The 16,373-nt window shown below is 37.5% G+C and overlaps 2 protein-coding genes across 7 annotated transcripts in view; one reads left to right on the top strand and one right to left on the bottom strand.

Moving 5' to 3' along the window:
* The window catches only part of LOC140718402 (probable glutamate receptor), a 39,718-nt gene extending 38,117 nt beyond the window's left edge, over nt 1-1,601 (top strand). For all 4 annotated transcript variants that reach the window (XM_073032099.1, XM_073032102.1, XM_073032100.1 and 1 more), the window contains one exon: nt 547-1,601. In XM_073032099.1, the coding sequence (XP_072888200.1) occupies nt 547-630 (84 nt within the window). In that variant the 3' untranslated portion in view covers nt 631-1,601. The remainder of the gene's footprint in view (nt 1-546) is intronic.
* pank4 (pantothenate kinase 4 (inactive)) overlaps nt 1,451-16,373 on the bottom strand; it is a 78,181-nt gene continuing 63,258 nt past the window's right edge. For all 3 annotated transcript variants that reach the window (XM_073032096.1, XM_073032097.1, XM_073032098.1), the window contains 3 exons: nt 16,038-16,138; nt 15,286-15,354; nt 1,451-10,412 (listed from right to left, as the gene is read on the bottom strand). In XM_073032096.1, coding sequence (XP_072888197.1) covers nt 10,199-10,412; nt 15,286-15,354; nt 16,038-16,138 — 384 coding nt within the window. In that variant the 3' untranslated portion in view covers nt 1,451-10,198. The remainder of the gene's footprint in view (nt 10,413-15,285; nt 15,355-16,037; nt 16,139-16,373) is intronic.

Below are 16,373 nucleotides of genomic sequence, written 5' to 3'. Positions count from 1 at the left end.
TTTCCTGTCCTCCATTGTCTTGCCCCACTTTCCCCCCTCACCATCTCCTTCGGTTTGAGGTATTTCCCACATGTACAACCATCACTTCCCACATGAATCAAAGCCAAAGGAAATCAGGGCAAAAAGGATGGAGATTGATGGTCATTTCGAAGTTGACCTTCATATGACTCAGCTAAAAGAAACTTTTCAGCAACAACAAACAAAATGATGGAGGACATCAATGGGTCATGTGCATCCATGGAAGGAAATGGACAGTCGGTTTTTCAGGTCAAGATCCTTTGTCAATCCATTTGAAGGACTGTGACCCAAAGCATAGTCAATCCATTTTCCTCTATAGACACTGCCTGATCCATCGAATTACTCCAGCATCTGCAGTGTCCTGTGTCTACAAGACTTTTCTCAAATGGTGCAATAAACAGATACATTTCCAAGATGGATTGAAGATTGCACAGCAGCACTCACCTTCAGTCTTAAAAGATGACAGTATTGTAAACAGTTATCAGAATTAAAGTTCTTAATGTTTTCTCTTTCATTCTTTATTTACAGAAATCCTGCTGCAGTGCTTTCACTGAAGAAGTTAATCTTCGAATTAAAGGGAGAAATGAGGTCAATAAGAAGACCAAGGCCTGAAAAAGCCATAATGGAAGACAGAGTTGAAATTAATCATATATAATTTTATTCTGTTAATTTTAACCTTAAATTACAGCACATAGCTGAACTCTCAACATAATGGGGGCAAATTATTTCATGTAACAATTCTGGCTGTCTTATTTCAAGAAAAATTTAATTGTACTGCAGGGGAGATTTACAGAGATATTGCCATGACTGGAAACATGTAGCTACAAGGAAAGTTTGGATAATTTACAACTGTTTTCTTTGAAAAGAAACAGGTTTTGTTTTTGAGGTTACAATGGGCCTAGGTGTAAGTAGGAAATATCTATGCTTCTTACCAGTAAGGCAAGAAACAAATGGGGGCACAGATGTAAAGCAAATGGCAGATATATTAGAGTATAAAATGAGGCGAAGTATTTTTATCCAGAGAATGTCAAAGCACTGCTTGTACCATCATAAATTTTCTATAACACAGTGCATCACCTAGAATACAACAAGTTAAATAAACCATGATTAATAGGGGCAAACTTTGAACTGCAAGACCTGCAAATTGGAGAAGAAAGGAATTTCTGAGGGAGACGAGTTGTTCTATAGGTATGATTATGTTAAGGTAGGAAATGCTGCAATGTGCATCATGATTAACATCAGGAATCAAAAAAATTAAATTGGATGTGACCCCATAGTAAGTGAGAAATCAGTTCCTTCATATTACTCTAAATTCACCTGGATATACCTTAGTCAAGTGCCACAAACCACAGCAATTTCCTTGGACAATTTATTCTGGCCCCAGGAATGCACCACTGTACTAACAGCTAAAGAGACAGGTCATCTTATTTCATAGTTTTAGATTTCATTACAATCTTCAATACAAAGTGTGGACTGTCATAAAGAAAATTAATTTTCTTGGAAGCAAACAGATGGGTGCATTAAGTTCTGCTGACATGGTCTATTAAATCCCTGAATAAAGCCTCCAACCTTTCAACCACAAAGTTACATTTGATTTACTTTGTTTTGAAGATAATTTTTTTAAGTGCCTAAAACTTTAATTTTAAATATTGGAAAAATGTAAATAATATTTGCCATATACAATCACATTAAAACACACTATATAAATAACGCGGGGGGGGGGAGATGAAAGGTCTTTTGCTCTAAAGGAGACCATTTGTCTGCAAGGTTTTAAATGCTCTCATTCAAATTTTTGCAGACAATTGGAGAATGAATAACTATAAGCCCAGCACAAATCCCCATAAATGTTCTGGGTGCAGGAAGACTGGTTCCACAATGCACAATAGGATTGTTAAGTAAAAGCAGAAAACATAACTACTCAGCAGCTCAGGCAGCATCTCTGCAAAGAAGTAGTGAGTCAGGTTGATGACCTCTCATCAGAACATTTGAAGTGCCATTCACTTAGAGAAATACATGTGCTTGAAGCATGTTCACAGATACTGTTTTATCAATAATGTTCCAGGTTGAATCAATTCTACAGATTACAGTGCCTTACACTGGGGTTTAAGTCAGAACATTAGTACAACAACCTAGCAATAATTTGATCTAGATAATCATGCTTTCCTCATCTTACTGCCAATTTTTCAATATGTAAAACAAGTGGTTTCTACATCTCTGGCACCAACTGCTTCTGTACTGCAGAACTCAATAGCAAATGTACCTTCAGCAGTCTAAACCTCAAGCAATGGCATTTACTCTGGGTCTCTCTGGCTCTTTCAGTTGATATTCTTATTAAAACCAACCCCTCTGAGCAAATTTCACTCATTCGACAGTATTTTTCGTGGCTTTGTGGCAATTTTTTTTATTACAAAGCACTGGTGAAGCATCCATTACATTAAAGACACCAGTGGGAAAAACTACTTTGGAAATGTACTGTAGGAAGGACAACAACAGAAATAGATCCTGGATGATTTGGTCAGAAGGCAAGGGATAGGCGTTAAATATTTCCAAAGCAATTTATGGAATAAACTGATGCACTGGTCCCTGGTCTTTGATTCAGCCTGGACTGATGGATTAAGGGGGAGGGGGAGAATTAACAGGAGTTTCATCAATCCAGTTCTTCAAACATATCTAAAGTATAAGGTAGAAAAACAAAAATAAAACAAGAGATACAGGAAATCTAAAATAAAACCAGAAAAGCGCTGGATATAATCAAAGTGCCAGACAACACTTGACGGTTAACAGAATTAGGAAATGCTGCCTGAACTATTGAAATCACCTTGCAATTCCTGTTTTAAATCCCTTTTTATGAATTGACAATCACAACACAATGCTCTAAGAATAGCCATTTTCAATCATGTAAAACAAGTACAGTAAGGTGGTTAACACAGATATCTTATTTTTAAAAAAGCAAGCTTCAAACAATACCTATCTGTGTTACGTCTGAAATCTGTTCCTTTTAAAAATCTTCCATACCTTTGGTGATCACATTAAACTTTACTTTTACATTGCTCATGCTAATGCTGATCTTACATTCATTATCTCAAAATCTTATACTCCAATTCAGAATATATGTTTTGTCAAAGTGCATTTTCATCAAGTCAATTTAATATTGAGTTAATTTAGCTTTAGATATTGTTCATGAAGACTTTGAGATTGACAGTCTCAGTTACTTAATAAAAAGATTTAATATCCACAAGATTGATGTAATTTAAGTTTTAAAAAAAAATAATACATTTCTAGATCAGAAGGATGGAATTTAACATGAAATGATTGCTGCCTTACAGTTTGGAGTTCTTCTGGATTTACAAAATGAATCACTGACATAGCCAACGATTCTGATCAAGGTATACCTATAGTTATGTTGGATAGGGAAACCAAGGCATTATATCTAGAAATGGAGAAACAGCAATTTAATATAATAGTATGACTGTATATTATAAGGATATAATGTTGAGGCTTTATAAAGCTCTGGTAGGCCCCACTTCGAGTGTTGTCAGCAGTTTTGAGCCCCTTATCTTAGCCAGGATGTGCTGAAACTGGAGAGGGTTCAAAGGAGGTTCACAAAAATGATTCCAAGATTGAATGGCTCAACAACATATGAAGAGTGTTTGATGGCTCTGGGCTTGTTTTTACTGGAATTCAGAAGAATGAGGAGTGACCTCATTGAAACCTATTGGATGGTGAAAGGCCCAGATAGAGTGGATTTGGGGAGGATGTTTCCTGTGCTGGGGAAGTCTAAGAACAGAGGACACAGCCTCAGAATAGAGGGATGTCTGGTTAGAATGGAGATGAGGAGGTATTTCCTTAGACAAAGGGTGGTGAATCTGTGGAATTCTTAGCCAGACAACTGTTGAGGCCAAGTCTTTATGTACATTTAAGGCAGGGGTTGATAAGATTCTTGATTGGTCAGGGCATGAAAGGATATAGGGAGAAGGCAGGAGATTGGGGCTGAGAGAAAAATTGGATCATGATGAAACAGTGGAGCAGACACAATAGGTTAAATGGCCTAATTCTGCTCCCATATCTTATGATCTTATATTTATAAGTCGTGGATGTGCCATACTGGGAAATTCTCATGTAATGTTCACACATTACCCTAATATTTTTGGTGGCAAAGGTCACTGGTTTTAAAAGCAGTTTTGAAGAAGCTTTAGCATTTAACTACCATGCAAGTAGCAGATGGTTTTGTAAAGTGCAATAGCATTTGGGGAAAAATATCAAGATTGCTGAAGTGAAAATGATCAAAATGAAAAGGGAATCAAATTGGGAAAAAATCTAGCTGCTGAAAATCTTAGCAGCAGCTGTGGAATAAGTTAAAGTTTTCACTTTTTCATTGTCCATGCTACTTTGTTCCTAAAAAAAGAAATAATCTCTTCAGGATAGGCCAGTAATCAATGAACCCAACCAATAAAGCCACGGCTTATATACAAATCATAATGTACTGATATACTGTTCCATCAACTGTCCTACATCCCTCTGATACACTGACATCTTCATCACCATGACATTCTTCACTTTATTTAACATCAGGTGATGTCCTGATAAAATCAAAGGGGGAAAAAGTGTATATACATGTTTTACATACTTATCATATTAATTACACAAGAATCACAGTACTAAATATTCCTCCCAAAATAATCTGTAATTTATTCACATGGTGTCATTTGTTTTTTTTCACATAAAATACAGTACGGTTTTTCTCTTTCCCAATCCGTTCCCTTGATCAGAGAGTACTTCTGGGGACATCAAGTCATGCTGCAAGTGCCATGCAGCCAGGAAATCTGGGACAATTTGAACTATAGATATTGATATAAATTTCTCTCTCTAGATAGGAATCCACCAAAATTTAAGCAACTTAAGCATTCTGATTGCCCTGAAGTCTGGTTGAAGTGATTTACTGTACTGTGCCGTATTACCTTTTGTCCTGCCCACATTCCCGTAGCAAAAGTGTAGCTCTTGTAGAGAATTCACATCAATAGCTTATTATGAATATACTATCCTCTGCCTTTGCTTATTAATAAACACAATATCAATGGCTTCAATACAACACAGTTTATACTTTATGCTGACCACAAGAAGCAATGTGAATCTAGAAATTCTAAAGGTGCAATATAATTTATTATTTTGCTCTCCCTCTTATCTTGATGCTCCACACAGCACAATAAAGCACAAAAATCCCAACCACCAATCCCTCTTAACCCATATCTTTTTTAAAATGTTTTCAGGCTTATGTTCCCCATCGTTTCGATTATTTTTTTTTTTGTTGCCACTGTGAAAGAATACTGCTCATGCGAGGACCACAGCATATCCAAGGAAGAAAGCCTGACCGCAAAAAGCAACAGCCAGTGGGCCTGTTGGAATCTTATATCAGTTTTCAATTAATGTTGGATTTAAAAAGCTGTCTCTCTCTAAAAGCAACACAGAAAACAATTCCTTTATGCAGCAGTCTTCTTATCTCAAGCCATTGCATCTGAAGAAGAGTTTTAGCAAGGGAACAGGAAGCAAGTGTATTAGTTCTGCAATTTTTTTCTTATTAAGACAGAATGACCAAACAGCACTTTCCATTAAGCCACATTAATACTGATATCTTCCAAAAACTTGAAAAATGGTTCATAAAATTATGCCATCATTACACTTTAATTAGACCTTCTGTACATAGTTAAGCTGTAATACCAACTAATCAAAAATAAATCAGTATTTTATAGATGGCAAAAAAACAAATTATTTAATGGAACGTACAAAATATTCACTGTGTGCTGGCTGGTGGCGCAGTGGCATCGGCACTGGACTTTGGGGCAGAACATACGGAGTTTGAATCCAGCCGGCTCCCGTGCACGCTTTCCATCCGTGCTGGGTTGAACATCGAGCTAGCAACTCAACCTCATAAAAAAGAAACTGCCTGCTACAGAAGCATAAACTGCAAAAAAAAAGTTGATGGTCTATGCTCTCTCATGAGTTGAAAGGCAATTTCTTCTTCTATTTCTTTGGTGAACTGGGGAGGTGGCCCAGTTCCTCTCATTTTCACATCAGAAAGTCATCGGTTTAATCCCCACTATCCACTTAAACATGCAACCTGCAATGCTTCCATATAATGTTGCATATTCAAAGATACATCTTTAAGAGTTTAAATCAAAGCCCCAACTACACTCTCAATTGGATATAGATATCACCATGGTGTTATTCCAAGAGTAAACTACTCAATATTCCTTCCTCAGAAACCAATTAGCCAGTCATTTATTCAATTAACATTTGTCAGAGTATACTATATGCATATTGGCAGCTGTTCATTATGATTCTTCTAAAGCACTTCAGCAAATCCTCAGAAAATAAGGAACATATCTGCAATTTTTGCAAAAGCCAAGAAAGATTTTTTTTAAAAATTTAGGTGTTTCATTCAATGAAACACCTAAATTCAGCCAATTATCTAACCAGAAAGCTTCACCCTTTGCCAAGCCAGAGAATCTGGCAAATTCTCGAACAATTCCTGCTCCCATTATCCAACTCTCTTGGTTTTGGTGTGAAAGTTTTCTTTTAATGTTTATTTAAAAATTACCTTTTGCCATCTGGACCCCAGGCTGTCAACAGTATAATTTGAAGGAGTGACGTTCATGCACCTTCTTCATACTGTTAACTGTATCATAACCTACCGGGGGCAGTGCATCTCACTTTCTGAAGACATCTGGTTGCATCAGTCAAGATCAAAGCAATAATTAGAAGGGCTTAAAAAAAAGTGAGTGAATATAGGCAGCAATGTGTCAGCAAATGAGTAGGTGGTGCTTTAGATTTGGGGCTTTAATTATGAACTCTGCAAGATTATACTAGACCCTTAAGTACAGCAAAGCTATTTCTACTGTGCAAGGCTTTAGAAGTCACATATTATGTGCATAAAAAAAACTAGTGTGATCGCTAGGTGTAGTTGTCCTTAAACGGTGATGCAGTCTCAGTCCACAAACGCAGTATCAATCCTCACTTCCAGTGCGGTCTTTGTGGAATTTGCACGTTCCACCTGACATCACATGGCCTTTCCTTCCATGATCCAGTTACCTTCCACATCCTAGGTCAGTAGATTAGCCATTAAGTTGGCCCTAATGTTGATAGGTAGACAGGTATGTGGTTATGATGGTATTGATGGGGATGTGAGTGAGAATTAGTTACAGGGATAGAAGGAGGGAAATGGTAATGATGGGATTTCACTGAGAATCAGCATTGATTTGTTGGACTAAAAGATCTCCCTCAAGATCATATGGAAACTTAAAAACATCAAAGCATCTCCATTCAGGCTGGATTTCAGGAGTCACTACAAGCAGTCAAAATAAATTCAAAGGATCATAATAGTAAATCAGAATGCTAGTCCTAATTCCTAAGAAAACAATCCATTTTTTAAATACAACCTCAAGATTTTCCCCCATCTTGTGTCATAAGATCAGAGCATTAATCCATGCTGAATGATCTTAGCCAAATTATCATTTCACAATTGCTGATGAGCAACTCTTGTTAAAAGTCTGTATGTACACCAGGCAAGGACAAGACTAAGCTATTCTATGATGTACAGTCACACAACTGTGACACACCATCTAAGTACATTTATGAGGAATCTTTGATTGATGAAGTACAGTCACAATTTGCAATTGTGACTGCAAATCTGATTTTTATACAAATATTACCTTTCAAACACAGGATAAAAATTGTTACTGAATCACGGTTCCTCTTTCCTTCACTATTCAAAACCCAAAGTGACAGTGAACACTGGCATACAGTACTTGAATTGAGCGGTATGTTTCCATGCAATACCTCGTGTAAAGCCTTTTATAGCTGGCATGATCTACCTACTGCTCAAAAAGAGAGCGGAAGCAAATTCAGTAACTTTCAAAAAACAAGTTGGATACGTATATTCTTGAACAGGATAAAAATGTGAGGTGGGTAAAGCCTAGTGGAGAAGCACTAACTGACCAAGTTTCATTTAGCTGGAATTGCCATGATGGGCCTCCTCTTCTAGCACTCTAGATATGATGTCTGAAATGTACCTTCATGGTGAATCATGCAACTTATGGTGAAATTTTGCACAAAATTTATCTTCCCTCAGTTCTATAACATCAAAACTTTTAAAAAGGCTATTTAGGAGATAAAGTCAAGCAACTATATATAGTCAATTAGGGTCACAGTGCAAGCCACAAAAATACTCACCCTTAAGAATTTAATTGCATCAGCAAACACTCAGGCCCTTTGATCTCAAGTCTTCAATAGGGTAGAAGTGAGAGAACAAGTTAATTTCGTGCACAGCAGTTCACAGAGAAGTTTCTAAACTACACCCTTTGACATTTTATTTCTCCACTATCCCACTATTTCCTGATGATACATACATGCATGGGTCTAAACACTATGCGCAAAGGGACTCTCATTTAATTCTAAGCTATTTTAAATTCCACTTACCCCATTATAATCATATGACAGAAATGGCCTACAATTCACCTGTCCATAACTTCTTCACAAAGATTTAGGACTCCTTTGAAGCTTTACAGTTCAATGAAATACCATACAAACACTCTACTGAATCTAAATTGAACTGCCTCAGTACTGTATATTCATCCTATTATTAGGCCCATACAAGCAAGCACAATTCTTGCACCAAGCTTTACTTAGAATTACAATGAATGACAAAATTTAATTCAATACTTGCAAGCCTGACAAACTTTTGCTAACACAGTATCACCCACTCAGTACGCTGCAAATAATTCACACCACGCTGATTCTGCCAAGTTGACGATCATTCCTGAAAATAAGACATCAAGACTAGCTGATGCACTGTGCAGGATCAGACAAATTATAGTATAAAACTTTGAAGTATTGTTTGCAAATTTAAGTCAGTTGTCTCAGATTGCAGATTTTGCCTGCAGTACTCACGGTACTTGTATTGTGTAGGTGTTAACCACTCAGTGTAGATGTTTTGTGCCAGAACGAGAAGTTCAATTGAAGCCCAGAAACACAAGATCAAAATCTATAAATGAGCACTCAATGTTTTGGGTCGAGACCCTTCATCTGGACTGAGGGTTATGACCCAAAGTTTTGACATCCTATTCCCCTCCATAGATGCTGAGTTCTCCAGAGCTTTGCATGTATAATTAGTGGGCATAGCTTTATAGTGAGGACCAGGAGATTCAGTGGGGATACAAGGATTTTTTTTTCCCACTGAAGGGGTGGGTGGAAAACAGAATAGAGTGTCTGAGAGGGTAGTGGAGGCAGAAATTCTCTCAACATTTTAGCAATATCTAGATGAGCAACTGAATAGCAAAGGAACAAAAAAGCAATGGACTAGGTACTGATAAAATGGGTTAGTATAGTTGGGTATTCGGAGGCTGGCATTGACAGGGTGGGTTGAAGAGACTGTTTGTAAAGATGAAGAGCCCATTTCTGGTCTTTATGACTATCACTGACTTAGAGTAAACCAGTTCCTTTCCAGAAAAGATTTTCAAACCAAAATTCCAATGATATCACCAAGAATCAATGGATAATGTTATTCTGATTCAAGTACTGAATTTATAATTTGGATGATGTAAATTACTCCACCATTACCAGATTCACTTACAGACTGCATCCATCATCACTTAACATTAAAACACAAACAACTTGCATAAACCACTAGTGCATCTTTAGTTTTATACAACTTAAATTGTTTTTTTCTGATATAATACAAGATTTAAAAAAACATTTATAACTGTACTACTGAGAGCTAATCACAATTCAAAATGGGCACAGTATGTCAATTTGAACCATGAACCATTTTGTTTTAAAGAGACCCAACATTGCCATCTGCATTTTACGTCATCCATGAACCCTATTTCTTCAAGGGAACAGCTTGAGAAAGGGATTACATTTAACCTGATTGTCTTGAGTGAGCAAAAGCAAAACAATATTCATTTCCACAAATACTGTGTCTATACAATAAATGTTTTAAGTATATGGTAGCTGTACATATATAATATATATTATTGCTTCTGACACAAAAGCTTTTTTGATCCATATTAACTTTTCTTCCAATCTGCAAATATATAATCACAGAAAATAATACAATTACATTCCACAGAGCCCTTTCAGTGTCAGTGCAATGCCAAGTCCTTCCTCAGCAAAGTAGTTCACAATTTCACTTCGGTGCCATTTCATATTTAAAAACTACACTGAAGATACTTCCGCCAAGGCGTTCTGCCAACCAGGCATTCTTGATGACAGCAAGTTTGAGGCTTTCACAACGCAATGCTGCATAATAATTTGTATGAATAGCTCGACCCATGCCTTCAATAATCACTAGATCGGTCTTCCTCTCCCAGACCACTGTTGCCAATCCTTTGTCAAGCCGACTAAGAGAGAAGTGGATACAAAACAAAATTGTTAATCTTTGCATCCAGTGTACTGGGGTTAGGGTGAAATGGGGGAATTTGAACATATTTCATTGCAGCTATCCTACTAGCAAAAGAGAAAGAAGTGCAGTTATTTAGTATCCCAATTCTCCCAACCAATATATAAACAGCCTCATCCTGATCCATTAAACAGTGCAACTTCACAATCTCACCTCAAAGAGAATTAAGGAAGCAGAGCAAAAAATGTGAACAAATTCAAAAAGTACTGTGTTATGTACATGGAGAGCCACAAGAAGCTTACCTGAAAAAGAGGATCAAAATACAGAAAAATAGACTGATTTCCTTATGTCATCTTCTTCCCCTTTGTGATTAAAAAAAACTGTAATCCATAAATTTTGTGGGTTCCAAGATGGCCAATGGTGTCAATGTGGGAACCACCAACTCTTCCACTGATAGGTCAGATAGTCACAGATGGGGTAGGCAGAGGGGCTCCCACAACAGTACATAGAATCAAGTGTCCACTTCAGGAGTCTGGTGTTGGGGACGGGAGGGATGTGATCAGCCCAACATAGCTAATTAAGATTGATTTGGGCCCAAATATTGCAGATGGGTAAGTTGGGCTGGTCACAAAGACAATAGGTTCAGGAGTAGGCCGTTCGGCCCTTCGAACCAGCACCGCCATTCAATGTGATCATGGCTGATCATCCACAATCAGTACCCCGTTCCTGCCTCCTCCCCATATCCCTTGACTCCGCTATCTTTAAGAGCTCTATCTAACTCTTTCTTGAAAGCATCCAGAGAATTGGCCTCCACTGCCTTCTGAGGCAGAGCATTCCATAGATCCACAACTCTCTCGGTGAAAAAGTTTTTCCTGAACTCCGTTCTAAATGGCTTACCCCTTATTCTTAAACTGTGGCCTCTGGTTCTGGACTCCCCTGATACTGCTATAAATATATAGAAAGGAAAGGACTACATAGGTCATGTGTGGGTCCCTTACAGATATTAGTAGAGAATTTATAATCAGGCAATAGAATTAAACAATTTATGTGTTTCAGTCTTCATTGAAGATACACAAAACTTGTAAAATATATTAGAGTATCAAGTGTCTAGTGACAATGAGGAAACTTGGTAAAAAAAAAAGTAGTTCTACAAATGCTGGTGACTTGAGGTGACCCAACGCCAGAGGGTCCGATAATTTGCATCCCAGAATTTTGTAAGAGATACTGGATGCTCTGGTTATCATCTTCCAGAGATCTCTTGATTCTGGATTTGTTTCCAAGAATTGGAGGGCAGCAGATGTAACATCACTATTTTAGCAGGAAGGTAGAAATAAGGGAATTACTGACCTGATATTTTACTGTGCATCAGTGATAAGGAATGAAAAAGGTAATAACAGAATACCTTGAAATGAATAGTGGGATTAAGACAGCCAACATGGATTTATGAAAGGGAAAATCATATTTGACTCATCTACTGGAGTTCTTTTACCATGTTACTCAGAATTGATAAGTATCCTAGAAAAAAGATTTTAGAATCAATGGATATAGTGTGTTTGTAAGACCTACAGAGGAATCTGGACAATGAAGTTAGGGCACAAAAAAAAATTAAGGGACAATATACTGACATGAATTGAGAATTGTTTACTGGACAGAGAAAAAGGGAGGGGGTGAAAAAGAATATTATTTCCAGATAGGTGGATCACAAATTGTGGCATATACTACAAGCACCTTTTCACAATCTATGTTAACAATTTGGCTGTGGGAAGCAAATATCACGGTTCCAAGATAATACTAAATAGGATTTTGGGTATACAGAAAGCTGTGAAGAGCTTCCACGGGGAATACAGAGACAAGCTGAGTGAGTGAGAACATGACAGATGGAACATAATGTAAATAAAATATGAAATTGTCCAGTTAACTGAATAATGGAGTATTTATGTAATGGTGAAACTCAGAAGTGTTCATAAGAACACATGGAAATAGGAGTAGTAGGCCACTTAGCTTCTCAATATGAACAGTTCTGATTTACCTACACCTCATTTCCTCTTCTGTGCCAGTTCCCTGTTGCCCTGATATTTCATTTTTTTTAAAAAAATCTACTTCCCTTTAAAACGGCTCAATGGTCTAGCCTTCATAACACTGCAGGGTATAGAATTCCAGAGATTCACCACCCTCTGGGAGTTCCTACACACCTCAGTTTTAGACGATTGCCCCATAATCTTTAACCATGTCCCCTTGCCAGAAATTCTCCCACTTGTGCAAACATTTTGACATCTGCCCTGTCATGCCTCTCAGGATCTCATACATCTCAATATATACCTCAATCTTCCCAAAATAAAAGAGCATAGAATCTAATTTCATTAGCTGCTTGTAACAGGACAACATTCCTATCCCAGCAGTAAACCTACTGAAACTCTTTTGGATTGCCTACTATGCCAGTATATTCTTCCTTAAACAGGGAACCAGAATTGAGCACAGGACATCAGGCATTGCCATCAATACATGTCTATTTCTAAACTCCAACTCTCTTGCAATAAAAGGCCAAAACATCATTTGCCTTCCTAACCACTTACTGCATCTGCCAACTGAAGTTTTGCAATTTCTGCAGAAGAACATCTAGTTCTTTGACCATTAATTATTATCTTCTGTTACCATGAGTTCTAATCTTGTTCACTTGTCTTTTACATGGCAACTTGTCAAAGAGCTCTAAAAATCAAAGCACAGTACAGCTTACCAGTTTTCCTTTATCAACACTACTCACTGTGTCTCAAAGAACCCTAATAAATTTGTCAAGTATGACACACCTTTCATAAAACATGTCTGATTACATAAAGCTTTTCTAAACAACTAGGCATTTTTTCCTTGATTATAAACTCCACTACCTTGCCAACAACAGATCTTAACCTAAGAGGCCTATAGTTACGTTTGTCTTCCTCTTGAACAGCTACACATTTGTGGTTTTCCAATGCACTTGTACCTTCCCAGAACTCATTAAGTTTTAATGAACATCACCCAATGGCTGCATCAACCTCTGTGGCTGTTTTCTTTAAAACCTTCAGGTGCAGGCCATCAGGACCTGGCATCTTGTTTGCTTTAGATCCATTAATTCTTCCACCACCTTGTCGCACATTATAGTAATTGCTAGAAATTCTTCCTCACCATTTGAAACTCATTCATCAGATTCTTTGGGATATCTACAGCATCTTCCTCTGAAAACCAACTCAAATCAACTCTTTCCTTGCTCCTTGTTGTTAATTCCCCAGATGTAATATCCAACTACCCAATATGCCATTTGTTTTGACATTATTTGCTAGTTTTCTCTCATGATCAACTTTCTCCCTTGTGTTCAGACTCTGATGGTACAATTCCCAGTCCTCTGATCTACTGATCTATCACTACATATTCTCTAGTCTTTGATTAATATTTCTTTGATCTCCCTTGCTAACAATAGATGGCTCATTTTGCTCTTGGGATTGCTCTTTCTAATAAGGATCAATTTCTGCTGAACATAATGGACTAGCTGTTTAAATATCTGACACTGTTATGCTGAGCCTCCCTTTTTGTTCACCAACTGACCTATTTCTAAGATACAGTTTCCACAACCTGCTAGATACAAAATTACAGATATTCACCATTCTCAGCAAATACAAGTACCCACACCACTCCATTTCAAATGACTGATGCCTAATTTTGTTGCTGTATCTTCTTTGCCCATTAGAGGAAATACCTCAATATCTACCCATACTCTGAATGAATGCTGCAGCATTCTCAAAGGGATGAATGCTTTCTACTTGCTGATGTCTACTGTGTTCTGACTAATTATGGGGGGGATGGGGGAGAAAGGGGGAAAATCATATCAATTAGCCACACAGCCTATACATTTCTGGCTGGCTGATATGCTAAATAAGTGGAAGAATGCTCGAAAAACATTGCAGTGCAACACACCCGCCTGCACTCCTCCCACCAAATATGGCAGAACTGGCACTTTACTCGGCCCATGAGAGCACAGGCATAGCAACAGAATTCACTTAACAAAACAACAACTCCCTGATGGTTCAGTTGCTACAGGCAACTTAGCTGCAAAGACCAGAACGTTCCTGAAGTTTTGCCAGACTCTCAACTTGGACTGCAGATTCATTATTATAACTGGGTCAGCAACTCCATTAGGGAGAAGTAATCACCAACTGAATTCTGAATTACCCAATCACCTTCATGTCTGTAAGATGAGTCAATAGGAAGAGGAAGGTTGATTGAAGAAGAAAATGTTTTAAAATGTGAGCAAGTCTGTTTGAGAGTGGACTGTGGGGTGATGGGACAGAGTGAAGACTAAGAAAATATATTGCAGTTGACTGAATTGGGGTAACTAGCTTACATTTCTCCAGCAGTATCGACAATATAATTAGACCATACAGACCATCCCTGGATAGTGAACATGTTCAAATTTTATCAATGTCCTTAAGTTGAAATTGTCAGAAAATATACAAAAAACACTCAATCTGATAAACGTACCAAGATAGTATTGTGTGTTGTAACGAATGAAATCATAAACCCATAAAACCGATAAGAACAATTACTAAAAAGTGGTGAGAGGGAGAGGAACCTATTTTTGCCATTCATCAGAATAAATGAATGCATTGATTCAGACTTCTGAATTTAATAATATTACGGGAGCTCACTCTCATATGTACAGGTATCTATAATTCCGTCATTCATAATTCACAGAAGAATATAGGAGTTCACAGAATAAAGCAACTCCAAATGGAAGAGTTACAGGATAACAAATGGCAATAGAAAGCAAAGTTTTTGAAGAAAGAGATGAGGACCAACAGGCAAAAGATAATCAGATAAAATTAGGGCAACAGTACCAGACTTACCTCAGATCTAGGCATGGTGAACTGGATCCACTCTGAACTAGTACTAATTTATCTTTTTCTAAAGCCGTCCTGTAAGTAAAGGAAGCAAAGTTAAATAGCTATTACCTGAACTGTTTCACAGGGACATGAAGCAAACAATTACAAGGCCATAGACAGATTGTCAACCTCAACAAAACAGACCAGTACAAGGACCTAATGTCCAAGGAAAGAATGGCATGTCATCAGACTTCTGGAAAAAGACTATAAAGAGCTACTTGAGTCACTTATCTACAATTTCCACTGTTCTCACGTCAAAAAAACATGCAAAATTTTGTTTGGGTCTGTTCATTTACCTCAATAAAAATTAGAATTCTGCAGGGGAAATCAATAAGAACAAAGATCCCGTCCTAAACTACATCTTTCACAGATGAGCTTGAATCAAAAAGCTATTCAATAACAAATGGTCCCAATGACAAAACTGGACTTAGTCTTCATTCTCCAGATAAGGAGCAGCCAACCAAATTTCTGACAGTGTCTAAACTCACAGCCAATGACATTCAATAACTGTTTCAAGATCCAAAGACTCTTACAGGAGACTAATCAGCCCATAAAGCATGTGCCCACACTACTCCCATTTTTTTTTTAAGCATGGCAAATTCAATGAAGTGCCACAAGGAAACAAATTGCAATGTGGCCCATTTTATCTGAACTCCTCTGACAAATAATTGCTTTCATTTCCCTGACCAAAAGGTGAATGAAGTTCAGTTTCATACCTGATGATCGAGTCCATTGCTGCAATTCTCTCTGTAACTATTGTCAGTTCACTGCAAGTTACGTCATTTAATGCTGGTCCCGAGTTGCTGGCTAAAATAACCTGCATTTGAAAACAATAACATCAGCAAGTTTGGAATGAAATTAAACACAAATGCACTGAAGTGCTGAAGAGACACATTTTGTAAATGCCATATGGCAAATAAAATTCAAACTTCCCCACTGCATCCAATTTATCTGTAGTAATAATCCAGCAGTTCCAGCACATTGTCCAAACACCATCACTGCCAATCCACTCTCCTTACAGCATTTGACTCTGCAGTTTGGAGTGTGAGTAG

Source organism: Hemitrygon akajei, chromosome 29 (genome assembly GCF_048418815.1).
Source record: "Hemitrygon akajei chromosome 29, sHemAka1.3, whole genome shotgun sequence".
Classification (NCBI taxonomy): domain Eukaryota; kingdom Metazoa; phylum Chordata; class Chondrichthyes; order Myliobatiformes; family Dasyatidae; genus Hemitrygon; species Hemitrygon akajei.
Note: the sequence above shows the minus strand (reverse complement) of the source record. Positions and strands in the feature narration are given on the sequence as shown.